General features: G+C 33.4%; 1 protein-coding gene across 1 annotated transcript; it reads left to right on the top strand.

Annotated features, from left to right (window-relative positions):
- Positions 1-17,061: 17,061 nt before the first annotated feature.
- Positions 17,062-21,045, top strand: LOC141720587 (cytochrome P450 734A1-like). Its single transcript, XM_074523078.1, has 5 exons — positions 17,062-17,478; positions 18,706-18,929; positions 19,023-19,264; positions 19,435-19,855; positions 20,223-21,045. Exons 1-5 carry the CDS (start codon positions 17,175-17,177, stop codon positions 20,685-20,687), a joined length of 1,656 nt encoding a protein of 551 aa, XP_074379179.1. The 5' UTR covers positions 17,062-17,174; the 3' UTR covers positions 20,688-21,045.
- Positions 21,046-21,324: the final 279 nt, after the last annotated feature.

Here is a 21,324-nt window from a genome sequence, read left to right as displayed (position 1 = left end):
TACAGCTTTGTAAAATGTTGCTGAAATTGTCTTTCCTTTTCAGCATCATCCACAATCATTGACTCACTAGCAATGGCGGGATCCACCCTTATACCTCCTGTACCTGTTTTTCTCTCAATTTCTCTCTTTTCTTGCATCAGGGGCTCCCCCTGGCTCACACTCCTCACACCCTCACCTTTACCTACTAAGGTGGTACTCCTCTCACTTTCTTTTGCCATGCTGGAAGAAATAGCATGCATATTTAGACTCTCAAGCTCTCCTTTTTCCTGGGAGCAACCCAGCTTCTCACTCAAGTTTTTACTCCCTTCCCTCAACCCTAGAAGTGATTGTACAGTAACCATGTCTTCTACACTTGGAGTTAATTCAGTTTTTTGTGTAGAGACCATCAACGAATAAGGAATATCCGTTAAAGTTGAAACTGATGGTATCAACGGATAATTGTTGTTAAGCATATCCGTTGAATAAGAACCACTTGTCAACGGATGAGGGATATCCGTTGAAGAAGGAAAAGAAGTAGAAATTGAAAGTGACATAATTGTTGAATCTGTGTGGATTGATTTTAATTTAGGTGACACAGATTCTTCAACTAAGTCTGAAAGAATTGGCTGATGATCTAACAAATCATCTAAAAGATGATGATCACCAGTATTTGAGTGGGGCTCCTCCCTGAGTTGTAAAGAGGGAGAATCAGGAATTGATGTGAAAATCATGTCCGCATCCAGAGATGGTGATGGAGAATTTGGTGGTTGGTGTGTGTCAATTTTGAGAGAATGGGGCTGTGACTCCATATTTGTTGGAGTCACATCAAGCTGAATTTGTGAAGGCATAGATACATGTGGTTGTATCTGTGCAGTGTGTGCACCCTGTGTTAAAACTAGGGTTTTGACCTTCTTTCTTCTTGTGAAAGCTTTTACAGGTGAGTGTGTGGCTTCAGTGTCCCTCCCTCTTTTGTTTAGTGTCCCTGGTTGGGGACTATTTTCAATAGTTGCACCCTTTTGGGAGGATGCAACTAGGGATGAGTTTGAATCCTTTTCAACCACCACAGTCTTTTGAGAAACTGTGGCTTGGCTAGCTTGGGTACCACTCACCTCTCCTACCTTATTCTGGGGGTTTTCTTGATGTTCACCCCTCCCTTCACCCCTAACACCCTGTTCACTCCCCTCAAGGTTTATGGTAGGTGTTACAACTGTTGTCTTTTGAGAGACAACAGAGGTGGCTTTCTTTGACTTGGATTTTGAAACTTTAGGTTTGGTGGCCTTGGTAGGAACCTGTTGGGGCATTAACACAGATTCCATGGTCACACTTGAAGGCAAAGAAATGATGGATTGGAAGTAGTAGGAGTTGAAGAAGTATTTACCTCACTTACCTGAGGTGCATCCATGATTGGTAAGTATACCAATGGCACCTTACTGTTGAGGTTAATCCTTAAAAGGTCTGCAAGGACCCTCTTCTCTTGTGCCCAGCATTTGAGTTTATTACTCTCATTATTTATGACCAAACCTTCAGCAACATGGTTAGCCAATAACCTTAAGAATCTAGCATAGTAGATGTTATGAGGTCTATTAGCCTTGTTACCTAACCTAGTACCCAATTCTAGCATAACATAGTTGCTAAAATTATAGTACCTATCAGAAACCAGCATATAGAGCATATTAACAAGAGATGAAGTTATTGCATCAAAATTACTAATTTTCCCAGAGAAAACCTTGATAAAGGCATCACTGAGAAAACTCCATTATTTCCTAAGGCCTTTTCTCTTAATACTGCCTAAACTAGTAAAATCAAGGAAATAGCCTATGGAATCTAACATGCTAGATACATCATTATTAGTGTGTGGTGTCATGGCATTATTTTCAGGTAATTTAAAACAGTACTGTATATCATCACAGTTAATACAGTAATCCTTACCTTTGAGAGAGAAGGAGATGGTCATATCAATGGGGTTGAACTCTTCAGTTGTCCAAATCTCCTCGACTACCTCATAGTAAATTATTGGGGCTTCCAGCATTGCATAGCTCAATTTGCAATTTTTGATGAAATCCATCATCTTGTGATAATCTGAGTGGGCTTCATTCTTTTCTACCAAAGCTACGAAATTGTTTTTCTCATAGACAAACCCAGATTGGGACATTATCTTTACTACTGGTGCCATTGTTGTGGGTAGAAGTTGCAGAGAAAAGTTGAGAGTTTTGGGAGAGAAAGAGAGTAAAAGCTTTTGAAAATTGCAAGAAAGCATAAAGTGAAAATAAGAATTCAAAGGGGCTTTTATACTTTCTCAAATTAAAACATAAAGAGAATGATTAAACAATATTTTTAAGTGAATTACAGCCGTCTGAGAATAAAAGAAAAACTGTATATATTCTAAAAACTGCCTTTAATACAAATTCATACAACTGTATATATATATATGTATCAACGGTTAAGAAAATATAATCAACGGTTGTGACTCACTCAAAATGACTGATGTGACACTTCAACGGATGAGGTAAACAGTTATCCGTTGAAGATTAACACAGTTTTATCCGTTGAAGGATAAAATTACCAGAAATGTATTTATCTTTCAACGGATAATGGACATCCGTTGATAGAACAATTTTGACTTTCAACGGATAGGGAATATCCATTGATAGAATAAACTTTTCTTAAAGCCAACTTTGTTCTTGCAACAAATTCATTTCAGGCTACAAAACAAATTACAATTAGGACATAAATTTAGGAATAATTAAGCATATCTAGCTCACTTACCAATCTTGTGAATGTTGATTCATCAAGTGGCTTGGTAAATATGTTCGCGATTTGTTTTTCACTTGGAACAAAATGAAGTTCCACTGTACCATTCATCACATGTTCCCTTATGAAGTGGTACTTGATGTCAATATGCTTGGTTCTTGAATGTTGCACTGGATTTTCAGTAATGGCAATGGCACTTCTGTTGTCACAGAATATTGGAATTTTGTCAACATTTAGCCCATAGTCAAATAGTTGATTCCTCATCCATAATATCTGTGCACAGCAACTACCAGCAGCAATGTACTCAGCCTCAGCTGTTGATGTAGAAACAGAATTTTGCTTCTTACTAAACCATGAAACAAGCTTATTCTCTAGAAATTGACAGGTGCCAGTTGTACTTTTCCTGTCTATTTTACAACCTGCATAATCTGCAACTGAGTAGCCAATTAGATCAAAACCAGACTCTCTAGGATGCCAAATTCCTAGACTTGGAGTCCCTTTGAGATATCTGAAAATTCTTTTAATAGCAACTAAGTGAGATTCTCTAGGATCAGCTTGAAATCTAGCACAAAGACATGTAGCAAACATTATATCAGGTCTACTAGCAGTTAAATATAGAAGTGAACCAACCATGCCTCTATAGCTTGTAATGTCCACAGACTTTTCAGCCTTGTTTAATTCAAGCTTAGTGGCAGTGGCCATGAGAGTTTTTTGCAGATGAACATTCCATTAAGTCAAACTTCTTTAAAAGATCATAAATATATTTAGTTTGACTAATGAAAATTCCACCACTAACTTGTTTAACTTGTAAACCAAGAAAATAAGTTAGCTCTCCCATCATTCTCATTTCATATTTACTTTGCATTAACTTAGCAAACTTTTTACAAAGTTTATCATCTGTAGAACCAAATATAATATCATCTACATAAATTTGAACAAGTATTGTAGAGCCATTAACATTTCTAAAGAAAAGAGTTTTGTCAACAGTACCTCTTGTGAAGTAATTATCTAGGAGAAATTTTGACAAAGTCTCATACCAGGCTCTAGGTGCTTGCTTTAGTCCATAGAGTGTTTTCAACAGATAATACACATGGTCTGGAAATTTTGGATCTTCAAACCCTGGAGGTTGTCTCACATAGACTTCTTCCTCCAATTCTCCATTCAAAAATGCACTTTTGACATCCATTTGATAGACTTTGATATTGGCATGGGCTGCATAGGCTAGAAAAATTCTGATGGCTTCAAGTCTTGCAACAGGAGCAAATGTCTCATCAAAATCTATTCCCTCTTGTTGAGAATAGCCCTTGGCAACCAATCTAGCTTTATTCCTTATGACAATACCATTTTCATCCATCTTATTTCTGAATACCCATTTTGTGTCAATAGAACTCTTGTTCTTTGGCTTGGGTACCAGCTTCCATACCTTGTTCCTCTCAAATTGATTTAGCTCATCTTGTATAGCTAAAATCCAATTTGGATCCAATAGAGCTTCTTCCACTCTCTTAGATTCCTCCTGTGATAGGAAAATACTGTATAGACATTCATCTTGATTAGCCCTTCTAGTTTGCACCTTAGATGTTGCATCACCAATGATTAGTTCAAAGGGATGATTCTTGGTCCATTTCCTTTGAGGTGGTAGATTAGCTCTAGATGAGGTGGCCTCAGTATTGTCATGATGTGAGATAGAGAGTTGATTGGTTGAAACTCCCCCTGAGTTATTGGTCCTTTGCAAGGAACTGGGAGTTCTATCAACTGATGATGTAAATTGATTATCCGTTGATGAACTATGATCAACGGATCCTCCATTTTGTACTTCAACGGATTATAAACTTTGTCTTTCAACGGATGCTACATTACTTCTGTCAACGGATGCTGAGTTATGACTTTCAACTGATGCAGCATTTTGTGCATTATCCAAAGGCAAATTTTGAATCCTTTTTGAAGTGTCTTCTTCATCATTCTCATCTTCATTATCATCACAATATATCTCAATGTTGTCAAATTTGAGTCCTTCATGATGTCCCTCATTTGTTAGTCCATCAATCTTTTTATCATCAAACACAACATGCGCAGATTCCATAACAATGTTGGTTCTTAGATTGTAGACCCTATATGATTTTCCAGCAGAATAACCAACAAATATCCATTCATCAGCCTTTGCATCAAACTTGCCTTTGTGATCAGGTTGATTCCTTAAAATGTAGCATTTGCAACCAAAGACATGAAGGAAGTTTAAGGTTGGTTTTCTTCTCTTGAACAATTGATAGGGAGTCATGTCTTTTGCCTGATTGATTAGATAAATATTCTGAGTGTAACATGCACAGTTAACAGCCTCAACCCAAAAATATGTTGGGAGTTTTGACTCTTCAAGCATTGTTCTTGCAGCTTCAATTAGTGATCTGTTCTTCCTTTCCACCACACCATTCGATTGTGGAGTCCTTGGAGCTGAGAACTCATGCATGATCCCATTTTCTTCACAGAACAACCTCATGGTAGAATTCCTGAACTCAGTTCCATTGTCACTCCTGATGTTCCTTACTTTGAAATCTAGATGGTTGTTGACTTGCTTGATATGATTGATAATGATTTCACTAGCTTCATCCTTTGATCCAAGAAAATAGGTCCATGAAAACTTTGAGAAATCATCTACAATCACTAGGCAATATCTTTTCCTTGAAATTGATAATACATTGACTGGTCCAAAAAGATCCATGTGTAGCAGTTGTAATGGTTCATCAATTGCTGATTCAAGCTTCTTACTGAATGATGCTTTCTTTTGCTTTCCTTTCTGACAAGCATCACACAGTCCATCCCTTGAGAATTCCACTAGAGGCATTCCTCTAACTAAGTCCTTTTTGACTAGATCATTCATTATCTTGAAATTCAAATGGGACAGCTTCTTGTGCCATAGCCAACTTTCATCTTGACTTGCTTTGATGAAAAGACAAGTAATTGATTCTGCATCTGTAGAGTTGAAGTCAGCCAAGTACACATTCCCTTTTCTAACTCCAGTTAGAACCACTTTGTTGTCCTTCTTACTGGTAACAACACAGGCTTCAGAATTGAAGGAAACAGTATTCCCTCTATCACATAGTTGACTGATGCTCAATAGATTGTGTTTGAGACCATCAACTAATGCAACTTTATCAATGATGACATTTTCCTTTGAAATCAAGCCATATCCCATTGTGAACCCTTTGTTGTCATCTCCAAAGGTTATGTTAGGGCCAGCTCTCTCCTTGAACTCTGTGAGCAGGGTGAAATCTCCTGTCATGTGCCTTGAACAACCACTGTCCAAGTACCATAGATTCCTTCTTTTTCCCTGCACACAACAAAATCAAATCAAGTTGATTTTGGTACCCAAGTTTCCTTGGGTCCAGCCTTGTTAGTCTTTTTCCTAGACTTCACACTTCCTGCACCTTTTGACTTAGGTAACTTTGAGTCAACCTTGATCTCAGATGTAGTTGGTTGAAGTGTAGGGTTAGTCACAGAATCATTTAGCACATTTGATTGAATTTGATAAGGCATAGATTGTGCATACATATTATTCCACATAGGCATGTTGTATGGCATTTGAGGCATACTAAATGCAGCAAAATAAGGATTATTAACATATGGCATGTTTGCAAAATGTGCATGTGGATTCTGTTGAGACATAACAAGCATAGCATGCAATGGTGACATAGACATGTTAGGCATGGAAGGAGTTAAAGGCATAGGAGCATTCTTAACAGATTTGCAGTTAGCAGATAGATGATTAACACTACTACAATGTACACAAATTTTTCTAGGAACATACTTATCAGGTGTGTAATTGTTGTGTTTGTTAATCCCTACCTTCCCATTTCTATTAGATTTTCTTTTAGTTTCCATTTCATCCTCAACCAACTTAAGCCTATTTTTCAACTGATCTAAAGTCATGTGTCCTATATTCACCTTACTGGCATCTTTGGATGTGCTAGCTTCTTCTTTGACAAAGTTCTTGGAAGTTGAACCAAACTTCTTACTGAGATTTTTTAGATTATCCCTTTTAGAATCATTTGCCTGTTTCAATTGATAAGTCTTCAACAGATGCTCCTTTTCTTCCTTCAACGGATGACTCTCATCATCCGTTGATTCCACATCCATTGACAGTCCATCCATTAATTCCATTTCCTTTTTGTTGTTCTTCCAGGCATTCTCACAGAGTGATTCAATTCTTTGAACCTTGAAAATTTTAGCACTAACATCCCTAGATGTTTTCCAGGCCTTGATTACCTCTTGCTCACGTTCTAGTTGTTTAGAAAGAACTTGTACTTTCTTAACAGACTCTTCTAGTTCACTCTCAACAGATAAGCATTTGATTTTAATCTTTTCAAGTTCAATTACCTTACCCTCTAACACAACATTCCTATCACTTAAAAATAGATTATTCTCTTTAATTCTCGTGTTCTCTTTAGCCAGTGATTTAAGGGAAACACGTAAATGATATAATTCATTGGACATATCATTTATAGCTTCATTGCATTCATTTTTAGAAAGCTGAGAGAGGTCAGTAGTGATTACCTGGTTGCTTGATGAACTAGTTTCATTTTCATCAGAATTAGCCATCAGGGCTAAGTTGACATACTCCATATCATCATCTTCATTAGCTCCATCAGCTTCCCAGTCATTTTCCTGAGTCAGAAAAGCCCTTTCCTTTTGTTTGAGCAATTCGAAATATTTCTTTTTGTAATCCACTTGCTCAAATTTCTTCTTTTCATAAGTTGGCTTTCTGCACTCACTTGCAAAATGTCCACTTGTGCCACAGTTATAACATTTGAACTTAGATTTGTCCACCATGTTCTTGTTTGGCTTAGTGGCTCTAGTGTTTTTCTTGAATTTCATCTTTGCAAACCTTCTGGACAGAAAAGCCAGATGTTCATCAACATCATCAGAGTCATCTTGACTGGAATTGTCTTCAACCTCAGCTGCTTGCTCCTTTCCCTTGCTTGATTCTGATTTGCTTGTGCCAATTTTGAGACTTGGCATTATCTTTTCTTCATTCCTGGCTTCAGTTCTCTCATTTTCAGCTACAAGTGCAACTGATCCACCTTTTCTCTTTCCCTTCTCCAACAGCTCATCTTGCTCCATCTCAAGTTCATAAGTCTTCAAAATTCCATATAATCTTTCAAGTGTGAAGTCCTTATAATCTTGAGAATTCCTTAGTAAAACAGTCATAGGCTTCCATTCCTTTGGTAGAGACCTCGGAAATTTTAAGTTGGAATCCTTGACTTGGTACACTCTGCCATACAGCTTCAATCCATTCAACAGTTTTTGAAATCTATTGAAGGTATCATTCAATGATTCTCTTTCATCAGAATGAAAATATTCATATTATTGAATGAGAAGCTGTATTTTGTTTTCTCTAACTTGTTCAGTACCTTCATAGATAAGTTGTACAGTATCCCAAATTTCCTTAGCAGTTTGGTTGTTAATGACATTATCAAACATATCTTTGTCTAGGCCATTAAACAGAATGTTCATGGCCTTCTTGTCCTTGTGAACCTCTTCAATATCTTCATCAGTCCATTCTGCTTTTGGCTTAGGAATAGACTGTTCAACAACAACTGTGGCAGTGGCAGCTGTGGCCACTTTGTGAGGGATGTGAGGACCATTCTCAATGCAGTTTATGTAGCTTTCATCTTGAGAGAGAAGATGTAGATGCATCTTTACTTTCCAGTGATGATAATTAACTCTTTCCAGGATTGGAATCTCCACTCCAATATCCTTCTTACTCATGATATTAGTAGAATAGATCTTTAAACTCTTTGTATGTCAAGAGCTTGCTCTAATACCAATTGTTATTCACATTGAACTAACAATGAGATTTACAGAAGGGGGGTTGAATGTAAATCTCAAAACTTTTTCAAGTTTTGAGCAGTTTCAAAAGCTAAGTGTATGATGAACAGATGTGTGTGAATTGCTTTGAGCAGGTGCAGACAGATGTATATTCAAGACACAAATGTAAAGAACACAAAGGCTTTAAAAACTTTTCTGGTGGATTTGTTGTTCCACCAGAGATGTGTATTTCAGAAAATCTGTGATACAAAGAATTGTTCACAGCTGCTTCCTAGTACAAACTAGATGATTTTCTCTCTATGTTTTTCTAAACAGCTCTGGAAAATTTACTTCTAATTACTAGCTGCAACTTGGTTTATATATCACCAAGTTTACAAGTGAAGATAAAGATAAAATACAATTATAAAATAGTTCTTCACATGTTTTTTCTTCATTTCTCTAACCAATGCAATCTAAGATAATCTGTGAATCTTTGAATACTTCCTTGTTTGCACCAGAATGGAAATTCTGCTTTTTCTTGATTCCTCCAAGAGGCTACCACATTCCAATTGTCTCTGTCAACCCATGTACCTCTGTCAGCTTATGAATCGTCACTATCAACTGTTATGGAACTGAGCATCCGTTGAAGCTTTCATCCGTTGATAGCTTTATCCGTTGATGCTTTAGTGACATCCGTTGATGCTTTAACAGTTAAAGCTTTATCCGTTGATGCACTCATCCGTTGATGGATGTTATCCGTTAAAGCTTTAGAGACATCCGTTGAAGCTTTGTTTCTCATCCGTTGAAGGCCTTTAATCTATTAGTTGATACTACTTCATTTATACAAAATTACAAGGCATGAAATATTTACAATTAGCCCTCCTATTTGCATATCCACTAGTAGTCAATATGACTTATAATTTCCCACAACTTCTAAGAATTATAAGTTAAATACAGAGACTGAAATGTGCTACAATACTAAACTTATTTCTAAGTAAAGCTACTCCATCAACGGATAGCCAAAGTGGTCTTATCCGTTGAGGCTACAAACACTAGATTTCTACTTTAAGTATTTTGTTTAACTTATCATTAAACTAATACATATATTCCTAACATTTACCATATATTAGTAACTCTATCCCGGTGTCTATGAATGAAAGGTTTAGGTAGAAAGATAGTTTTTTATAGCATAATTGTTGAATCATTTCAGGGGAAATTATTTAAGGAGCTATTGGACCAGTCAAGAGAAAAGGTACAAATTTACATCTCCAATAGTTTGGATCAAGAAAAGGAAGTCATGTTGGAGAATCAAAATTTGTGTCGACGGGTATTTCAACCATCCTTATAGTACTTCTATGTCATCTGTGTCGTTTTCAAACCTGATTAGCATTTGATAACGTCATATTTTTTGTTAGAGCCATCATCTCCCTATATAATCTAACTGAAGTAGGTTATAAGGTTAATATCTAAAATAAGTGCATATACTACATCTGTTTATGTAGATATTTGGTTATTGTTGCAATTTCATCAATATTATTTTGTGTATGATGCTTCATACACAGGTAATCTTAGATGTATGTGAAAATCTTAAACATGATATCAGTTTTAAGCATGTTGAAGGGGATTTTGACTCACCACATGAAATTTGGTTATCTAAACAATTTGGTAATCATCACACGCTGCTCAAGCATAGGGGAGTGAAAAAAATGTGGTATCACTAATACACATCCTACATTATTTTTTAATTACTTATTCTTCTATTTTTTTATTTTGACATTATTAGTGGCAAGTTTAAATACAACATATCTTATAAATTTTTCAGAATTTAATTTTTTTAAGGGGAATTAATGAATATGCTTTCTATCCGGGTGATTATGCTATCGATGGGCGTATTTTTATACCTATATCACTTTCATCACCCTCAAATGCAAGTTACGCGTGATCGGTTATATTGTTCCATTTCTTACTGTGTTAGACACAATATCCATGAAGAAAGTTTTCTAAACTCTCAATTATATTCTCTGTGATTACAATTCACAGAGAATATTGTGGATACACAAACTCTCAGTCAATTAATCAATAGAAATAGTGCATATCTGTTTAAAAGTTGAAAATATTATGCAACTCTACCATAATCAACTTCGTTTAACTGTACTATATATTCACATGTTTGGGCTCCAAATTATACTCAAACATCAGAAGAACATAATAGAGATACACATTCTTGATTTTCTCAAATATACATTGAAGTTCCATATTAATTTATTAAGTTTCTCCTCTTCTTGCATTCAGATATGAACGACCATCAGCATTTTTCCGCTTTGGATGCTACTCAAGTAGCTTGGACATTGAAGGTTCGAGCGACAAGAATGTGGATATCAAGGAATAACCGCGGGGAGGCAGTCAAGCACAATCTTATTTTGTTGGACTGTGAGGTGTGATTTAATTATATCAGTTATATTCGAACCATTGTTCACGTCTATTGGCGCATACTCTGCATATTAACATCCTAATTTTATTCCTGATTATGAGAAATCCTGATTTCTTCTGCAACGGGATATGAATCAGGATTATGATATGTTCCTGGATTTCTCCTTCATCAGGATATGAATCAGAATCAAGATATGAATCAGGGTTTGTTAGCATCAGGATTAGAATCAGGATGTGATTACAATCTTAACTTTCAATTAGATTCTCCATGACTACAATTCACAGAGAATATTATGGCTACACAAACTCTCAGTCAATTAATCAATGAAAATAGTATATATCTGTTTAAAAGTTAAAAAGATTATGCAACTCTACCATATTCAATTTCGTTTAACTATATTATATATTCAAATATCTGGGCTCTCAACCTATACACAAATATCAAAAGAAGGTAATAGAGGTACACATTTTTGATTTCCTCAAATATATATTGAAGTTCCATAGTAATTTATTAAGTTTCTCATTTTCTTGCATTCAGATATGGACGACCATCAGCATTTGTCCGCTTGGATGTTACTCAAGTAGTTTGGACATTGAAGGTTCGAGCGACAAGAATGTGGATATTAAGTAATGACCGTGGGGAGGCAGTCATGCACAATCTTATTCTGTTGGACTGTAAGGTGTGATTTAATTATATTAGTTACATCCGTACCATTTTTCACATCTATTGGAGCATACTCTGCATATTAACATCCTGATTCTAATCTTGATGCTGAGAAATCCTGATTTCTTATGCAACAGGATATGAATCAGGATCAGGATATGAATCAGGGTTTGTCAGTATCAGGATTAGAATCAGGATGTGATTACAATCATAACTCTCAATTATATTCTCCATGATTACAATTCACATAGAATATTATGGCAAATTCAGCATCAGGAATAGAATCAGCATGTGAATACGTATAGTATATTGTATCATATCTATGTTTTTCGCTAACTTTTTTTAAAAACATTTGCAGAACACACATATGCTTGCAATCGTGTCATTAGCTATTTGGAATCAATTTGTGATTTACATGACATCTACAGTTCAAGAGGCTTCAAGCAAATCTTTTAGAAAACTGGAGAATCATTTTGCAAATTATAGAGCATTGATATGGATCTGTGTTGATAAAAGAAATATTTTAATTATATAATGTTTAAACTACGAGGCATCGCAGTAATATTAAAATACTTTTGAATAAAAAAATTCCTTTAGCAGAATAATGATTTTTTGTTTAAATGCACTAATTTATATGTTTTGTATATGTATTCAGGTAAAATATTGTGATTTTCAGTTCAACAGTATTAAAATAACTTATATTAGTATTTATATCTTTTAATTTTCAAAATTTTAAACTGCGAGGTGTCGTCGTAAGGCGATACCGAGTAATATTGCACTATTTTTTTTTACATTTAAGTGATATATATAGAAATACAGTTAGAGAGTAATTGACAAAAAATGATTTCGAATTCACATGTGTAAGCAATATATGTAGAAATGTAACAATGTAGTTTTCAATTCAACCGGTTTAAAATAACTTATATTGAGTACTTTCATTTTTTAATTTTCCAAATGTTAAACTACGAGGTGTCGCCGTAAGGCGATGCCGAGTAATATAGAACTAATTTTTTTATATTTAATTTATATATATAGAAATACAGTTAGAGAGTAATTGACAGAAATTAATTTCAAATTCATATGTTTAAGCAATATATATAGAGAGAGAGAAATGTAACATTGCAGTTTTCAATTCAATGGTTTTAAAATAACTTATATTGAGTATTTACATTTTTTTCAATTTCTCAAATTTTAAACTGCGAGGGGTCGCCATAAGGCGATGCCGAGTAATATTGAACTAATTTTTTATATTTGAGATTTATATACAGAAATACAGTTAGAGGATTAATTGACAAAAATTGATTTCGATTTCATATGTTTAAGCAATATATGTAGAAAACATATATGTGAAAAAATATTGATTAACTGAAAAAACTTAAAAGATATTTATAAACTGAAAAAACCGTGTAAACAATATTTATTGATTGAAAAGGTGAACGATACAAAATGAAACATAAACAAAATATTGACACCTATCTAAATCGAATTAATTATAAATTCATAACAAAATATATAAATGAAATTGTATAATTTAAAATATTTTTAAAATAAATTAAAGTTTAATGGCCCACTCTTTATTTCAGCTGCTCTTCGTCAAATGAAGGGCTTCTCATCAGAATGGTGCCAATTGATGAAAACCTCGACATAAAGAGTGGGCCATTAAAACATGAAAACACAGTTTGAGCACTTTATATAATTATCTGAAGCAGAATCAGGAAATAAGAAGTTATTTTCGTCTACTTTGAAGGAAACTCCTGGAAGCGGTATGTTCCTAAGTGACTTAATATGCCTTGACATAAATTTTGCTAACCACAGGACTATCTGGGTCCATTAATGATTGAGTATGATTCTGTTATACACGTGCTTTCTAATATGAAGAGTGCATGCATATATACACAGTACAATTTATTTAGCATAGAGGTATTTGTAAGTGGTAAGTCTTGAATGTATCAATTTGACAAATAAATTGGTGTCTTCTAATACTAAAGTTCCACATTAATTGGTTAAGTTTCATTTGCACAAACCAGGACATGAAGTTGATTTAAAATAGATGCTTAAGTCTTAGCCTGTCAAATTCTTTCAAGGAACAAAGTCTCAGGTCCACATTGCAATCAACAAAGTATTGGGAGAATCCAGCCAAGTCTGTGAGCCCAAAAATCCTGTCGTCGTCGCATCCAGCATCCGCGTTGAATGATGGCTTCTTAAGATTGTCTCCCTCAATTCATATTTGATATGATAATTTGATGTCATAAGATGTATGTACTATTTCAATTATTGTATATTCAAAAATGAGATTAGGTGTTACAAAAAATTATGACAGTACAAAATTTAACCATTTTTTTAAAGTTATTTATAATCATATAAATATATACATTAGATTCAAAAAACAAATTATTACATTTATAATTGGGTCGACAGTATAAAGGAACTTTTTCGTATATAAATATATTTTTCGTTATTTTTTATAAATATGTTTACATTGAGTAAAAAACATATATACATAAATATACATTTATTATGTTGTCTTAGTATTTTAAATATATTTTTCTAACATATGTGAAAAAGTATATTCGCTTAAATTTTTTTCGTTAATGTTGTGTTGGTATTCAACTGAAAAGTTAAGTAAACATTTCTCTTTATATTATTTAATATATTTTCAAAAAATTAAAATTTATTTAGAACGCGTAGCGCGGGCAAAAATCCCTAGTGAATATATAATAGGATTTGTCTAGTATGTATTCACGGGGGTGAGTAGTAAAAATTTTACTGGGGTAGATTTTCGTGTACTCCGGGTTCATTATTATTAATAAGCCCTTCACTAATATTTTATCAACACTTTATCAAACACACTAATTCTTAGCATATGCCAATGAGTATAACAATATATATATATATATAATAATATATATTTTTTATTAATAAGCAAAACTATGTATAATTTGGTGCTAAAAGTACCAAAGTATCAAATTTTGTTACTTACACTTCTAATCTCTATCAACTTTGTTTTTAATACTCCTATTTTTTGTAAATTTTATTTTCTTTTTAGTTAGTGTTCATCCAATAGTCTTTTTAATTTATAAAATAAAAACTTTTTTTAAACGATTTGTAAATTATGTTAAAAATTTATTAAGTTACGTTAAATTAAGTAAAATAACTTATATTTATTTTTAATTTTAGGAGAACTACAAACTACTAATACGAATTGACTTATATTCTCTGTAAACTTTATTTATTTATAAATTATATTAAAAATGTATTAAGTTACGTTAAATTAACTACAAAGTAAACTATTAATACGAATTGATTTCTATTCCCTGTAAACTTTATTTTTAGTAGTATTATTTTAAAAATAATTAAGTAATAGCAAATGACTTTAGTAACATTTATTAATTTATAATGATAATTATTAATTTAACGATCGTATTTGTTATTGTCCATCATAACGTTTATATACTTTAAATTAAAAAAATATATTTTAACAGTAACAAATTTATGGCCTGTATTTAGATTATATTTAGTAATATTAAATGAAGTTTAATAACATCTATTTACTTTTAATTTGTAAATTATTTTTATCGATATTTACATTATATTTGATAATATTAAATTAAGTTTAATAACATCTATTTACTTTTAATTTGTAAATTAATTTTTATCGATAATTAAGTAATGTTAAATAAACTATATTGAAAAGTCTAATTATAAGATAATTATCAAATTATATTATATAATATTAAATTGTCTAAAGAACAGATTTTTGGTTCATAAGATAGAGATACAATTCGTTTCACAAAAATAAAACTAATATGTTAGGTTTTTTATGTCAAATAAAACAATGCAAAACTAGAACTATAGTGGAAATTTTTTTAATTGATTCAATTTTTGTTAACTACATAACTATTTTTTAAAGTACCAATTTAATATTTGATATTAAATATTAATTTTTATTCGTGTTTTGCACGAATTATGAATAATTCTCTACAAATAATTTGTACGGGTTATCAACTATCTATACTAATAAGTGAAACCATGTTTAGGTCCTAAATCTTGGTACCCACTAGAAAATTATATAACTATTTTTAAAATTTTATGTAATAAAATCTCAACTAACAAAAATTAACTTTTACTCTCTATAAATTTTATTTTCCTTAAATTTTTATTTGTTGCTGAACATCGAGTCGGTTTACTTTAAAATAATCGTATTAGTAAGTTAACATGTCAGATTTATATAAGTAAATAATTAGATGCATGAATAACTAGAACTGTACCGTGAAATTTTAGAGTTACATTTAACTTCAAATTTTTTAACTACATATTTTAAAAGCATTTTATATATTATATTTAGATCTGTATTTTGCACTGATTATGAGTTTTAATTTTATGCAAATATTATTTCTTTTGAGTGGGGTCAAATTAAAATTTAATACTACATTTTTTTTGAAAAAAAATAATCTACATATAAATATTTTTTAAAATATAGATCCAGTGGGTTCGGCACGGGTCAACTAGGAATGTAGTTGTTAAAAAACTCAATGACTCCCCAAATTATAAGTTACTAGCCGTGCGGGTGTTAGGTTAAATATTTATATATTTCTATTTCTATTTTATGTAATTTTATTAAAATTTTATATAAATAATTAAATATTAAATAATGATAAAATAATTATATTTTGATTGTGTATAATTTCAAGTTAAGTTCAAGTAATATAAATAGTATATGATTGATGAGATTTATGTAAATGTTTGTTGTTAGTGAAATTCAAACCTGATAACTTATATGTATTTTTATAAATAATAATATAAATGTTTGTTGTTGACGGGATTCGAACCTGAGAACTTATATGTATCTTTATAAATAATAATATAAATGTTTGTTGTTGACGGAATTCGAACCTGAGAACTTGTGGAGTGTATTATTTTAGTTTTTGGATCTAACGGTTTTGATTATTTGATAAAGAAAATCTGACGGTAAAGATGGAAAGGAATAACCAAAATGAGGGTTTAAACAAACTACAAATTATATCTCATTCCGGTTATTATAGCATAATATAGAATAGAGACTATTCCAAGTCCAACACAAATAGAAGTAATAGAAGTACGCATTTAGATGAAAATTTACTAATAAAATCTATTCAGATTTTGCTCCATACGACGTTTTTTTATAGGCCACTATGTAGATCAGCTATGGGTATCACACTATTTCAAAACGATTAGTTAATCACATTATTTCAAAACGATTACCAAAGGGCATTGGTCTGGAATGTATAATTTTTTTTTCTGTTTTCCATGAATAGATACTGATAAGAACTTAGAAGGGACAAAGCTAACATTGTGCTGAGATAATTAAGAAATTAAAAATTATAATTTAAAAAATATTTCGTTGACCCTTATTAATACTTGTAATACAAATGGCGGACCTGGCCCCCAACTTATTTGGCCTTGCCAAATAAACCTTTCCTCTCATTTTCTTTCTGTCCATATCTCTCTCTCAAACTTGTTGGTAGGAGCATTACAAAAAGAGAAGCCAAGAGAAGATAAAAGTAGCTTCAAAATGGAAGATCAAGAAGATAGTTTTAATAAACATTACTTTGATATGAAAGTGTTTGTTTTTTGTGCTCTTGTGGGTATATTTTTGCTAAAGATAATGGTTATGTTTTGGTGGAAGCCTAGAAAGATTGAACAACACTTCAGTAAGCAAGGGATTAAAGGGCCTTCTTATAAATTCTTGATAGGCAATGCTAAGGAGATTATGAGCTTAATGATGAAGGCCTCAGCTAAGCCCATGCCTTTTCCTTTCTCTCACAATATACTGCCTAGAGTCCTCTCCTTTTACCACCATTGGAAGAAAATTTATGGTATGTTTCATGTTTATTTGTCGTTTTCTTTATATTACTTCACTTCATCTCTCTTCTTTCGAATCTAATGAAACAACCATATGTATAAATATCCGCACCTTCACCAGACTTTCTGATCGAACCAGATATACTGGGTATATTTGGTTTGGTTTAACGATCTTAAGTTGGTGGGGTTTGGTGTTCTTGTCCATGATATAAAACTATATTTGTTATAAATACTTCATTCTTGGCATGCAGCTTCTTATGTGCTGTCAAGATGACTATACACATGATATTACAAGTCTGTACAGTAATATTTTTGGCCTTAAATTCAGTTTATTGTTTGTGTACTACTCCATGTATCTTTAATGGGAGCTGGCTAGCTAGCCTAGCTACCCTTGATAATTGGAAAGAGCTATTGATGTCAACTTTATTTTTTTGGACAGATTTTCTGGAACTAAGTTTTGGATATTTGTCCTTTTAAAAGATCTTAAGCCTTTTCTTTTTTTTGCTGTCCAGCTTAGACGCTTACCAGCTTCATGTAATAACTTCAGACTGCACCTTCCCGCTTTATCTCTTTTTCTGTATGCATATAATCAGAGTTTTGCTGAATTATGAAATCAAAAATCTTACAATCCTTTTTTCTGAATTTTCTGAAACTAATTAAGTACTTGTTCATGTAAAAAGAGAAAATTACTGAACTATCTCATCATCTCTCTCTGCAGAGAGAGAGAGAGAGAGAGAGAGAGTAGTTCTGGTGTCTTTAATAACAAGTACATTGATGGTCATGGAGTTAAAAAAATAAAAAGTTTCTGCATTTAACATGTCCTTATAGTAGTTATTATAGATTTTTTGTTGGAGCTGGGCTGGCTGGCTGTTTTTGGTACAGAAAATTGTGAATATTTTGAAAATGAAGTTGTGTTCGGTAGTGGGCATAGTTTTGAGTTGTCTTCTTCTCATCTTTCTTTTTGTTTCTCTCTCTCATCATCATCATATATATCACTTGCAAATAATTATACAGTTGAGTAGGGTCTACTCTATATCTACTCTGCAGTGCAGCAGCAGCAGCAGCCAGGCCTCTCCCCTCCTAACTTCCGATCCCCATTCCTCTTTTTGCTAACTTTTTAGTTTCTACTTGAAGCCCTTTTTCTGCGTCCTTCTTTAAGTGTTTACAGTTTCACTTACTGTTTATATTCATTGCCTAATCTTGGAGATTTTACTTAATTTGGTTAATTATATGATGTTTAGGTCCAACATTTCTTGTTTGGTTTGGACCGACTGTGAGACTGACAGTGGCTGATCCTGACCTGATTAGAGAAATTTTTACCACAAAATCAGAATTCTATGAGAAGAATGAGGCTCACCCTCTTATCAAGCAGCTTGAAGGTGATGGTTTATTGAGTCTCAAAGGAGAAAAATGGGCTCACCATAGGAAAATCATCACCCCTACTTTCCATATGGAAAATCTCAAAGTATGTAGTAGACTAATAGTATATTTATCAAGTAGTAATTAAAATATAACTAATGAAATTATAGTAAAGTAATATTTTGATATTTTGTTTCAGTTGTTGATTCCAGCAGCAGCTACTAGTGTGGTGGAGATGCTAGACAAGTGGGTGGCAATGTCTGATTCTGGTGATGTGGAAATTGAAGTTTCCAAGTGGTATCAAACATTGACAGAAGAAACTGTTACCAGAACTGCATTTGGCCCCAGTTATGAAGATGGTCAGACCATTTTCCAACTTCAAGCCCAACAGATGGCCCTAGCTTCTGAAGCTTTTCAGAAAGTATTCATCCCTGGTTATAGGTACTTTCTTTTTATTTAATTGCTTTCTGTACCACTATATATTAATTCTTGATCACACGGAGAGGTAAGATCTGCGTACATATCATCATCATTCTTTTGACTTAACTCGTGGTATAGTGATATGTTTGGTTTGGTTTAGTTTATAACAATTGTATTCATTCATGAATCAGATTTTTGCCTACAAAGAGGAACCTGAAATCTTGGAAACTGGAGAAGGAAATCAAGAAATCCTTAATGAAAGTGATTGACGAAAGAATGAAGAATTGGGATAGTGAAATAATGTTAGAAAATGGTCCGAAAGATTTACTCGGGCTTATGATCCAAGCAAGCATGAAGGAGTCGATGAAGAGAAGGACGATAACAGCAGAACTTAATCCGTCATTATCATCACGTATCACAGTCCATGATATTGCAGAGGAGTGCAAGAGCTTTTTCTTTGCCGGAGAGCAAACAACATCAAATTTGCTGACCTGGACGACCGTTTTGCTAGCAATGCACCCTCAATGGCAGGTGCTAGCACGTGACGAGGTATTGAAGGTCTGTGGTCCACATGACATCCCCACTAAAGATGATGTTTCAAAGCTTAAGATGGTATAACTTCCCCCTCCCTCCCTTTCTTATCATGTTTACATATGTTAGCATTAATATTTTTTTCGAAAGAGAACAAAAGTTCAGCTTAAGCTAATTTTGGTTTCGGACTTCATTAAGCACCGCCTATGATATTTTAGAATACCGATTATTGTAGATACAAATTTGTAAGGTTTTGTAATGTAGTTGATGTAGAATTTTACAATTAAGTCCTCTCAAAATCTTTGACCTTTTTGATTTGTTACCCAATAATGGAAACATTTGATATGATGACACTCTTTTTCGTCTATCACTAATATCATTGGGTGACCTTAAAAATAATGTTAGTACCATTTTTATGAGGCTGACAATGTGGTCTTATAATTTGCAGCTAGGTATGATCCTGAATGAAACCTTACGGCTTTACCCTCCGGTGGTGGCGACAATCCGACGAGCAAAAGCCGACGTGGAGCTGGGGAGTTGCAAGGTCCCACGTGGCACCCAAATATTGATCCCAATCTTGGCAGTTCATCATGATCCAAGCATATGGGGAAATGATGTGAATGTGTTTAACCCTGGTAGATTTTGTGAAGGGGTAGCCAAAGCCAGCAAGCACCCTGTTGCATTCATGCCATTTAGCCTTGGTGTACGGACATGCATAGGCCAAAATCTAGCAATGTTGCAAGCAAAACTTACACTTGCCATCATATTACAAAAATTTTCATTTGGCTTGTCCCCACAGTATCAACATGCACCAACGGTGTTGATGCTTCTTTATCCGCAACATGGTGCACCAGTCATCTTCACACATTTGTCAGATCCAGTTACTCATCATCAATCCTCAAACACAGTCTAGCTACAATATCTAAACACCTAAACAAATCATCAAACATCAATCCTTTGCATGAGGGTGTATCAGATATCTGTTGATTCCTGCAGTTAATTACAAAGATTAGGACATATATCATGTGCTATAATCCCTCCATTCTCTTAGATTGTGTCTGTTAATTTTACCTAATAGCAAACTAACCTCTCCCCCACTAGTCATTAACCATGCCAATTAAGTCATTGCTAAAATGTGTGAATTTTCTGGCTTGTAACTCTACTGATCTTAGGAATTAGCATCTACTTAGAAGTAATTAGCAAGCAATTAGCTACATCTCTTGTATGTATGTAATGGTACTGTATTATGTATATGTTTTACTTGTGCACAAGCTTTTCTTTTTGGTTACTTCTACTTCCCTGCTTCAAGCCTGAATTAGAAATTTTGTTTTGAACCAATCTCTCTATTTTTACATGCACCATAATTTAGTGGTGCTTTTGAATAAAGTTGTTTTCGGGCTCACAAGTAAAAACTCGTTGTAAAAGTATACTTTAACGATTGGGGGGGGGGTTTGAATGCATGATGGAAATGAGAATCAGCAATTGAATGGAGGATATAGGAACGGGGTAAATACAAATGAGAATGAAATGGAATTTCAAGGGTTATAATG

Source organism: Apium graveolens, chromosome 4, assembly GCF_009905375.1.
Source record: "Apium graveolens cultivar Ventura chromosome 4, ASM990537v1, whole genome shotgun sequence".
Classification (NCBI taxonomy): domain Eukaryota; kingdom Viridiplantae; phylum Streptophyta; class Magnoliopsida; order Apiales; family Apiaceae; genus Apium; species Apium graveolens.
Note: the sequence above shows the minus strand (reverse complement) of the source record. Positions and strands in the feature narration are given on the sequence as shown.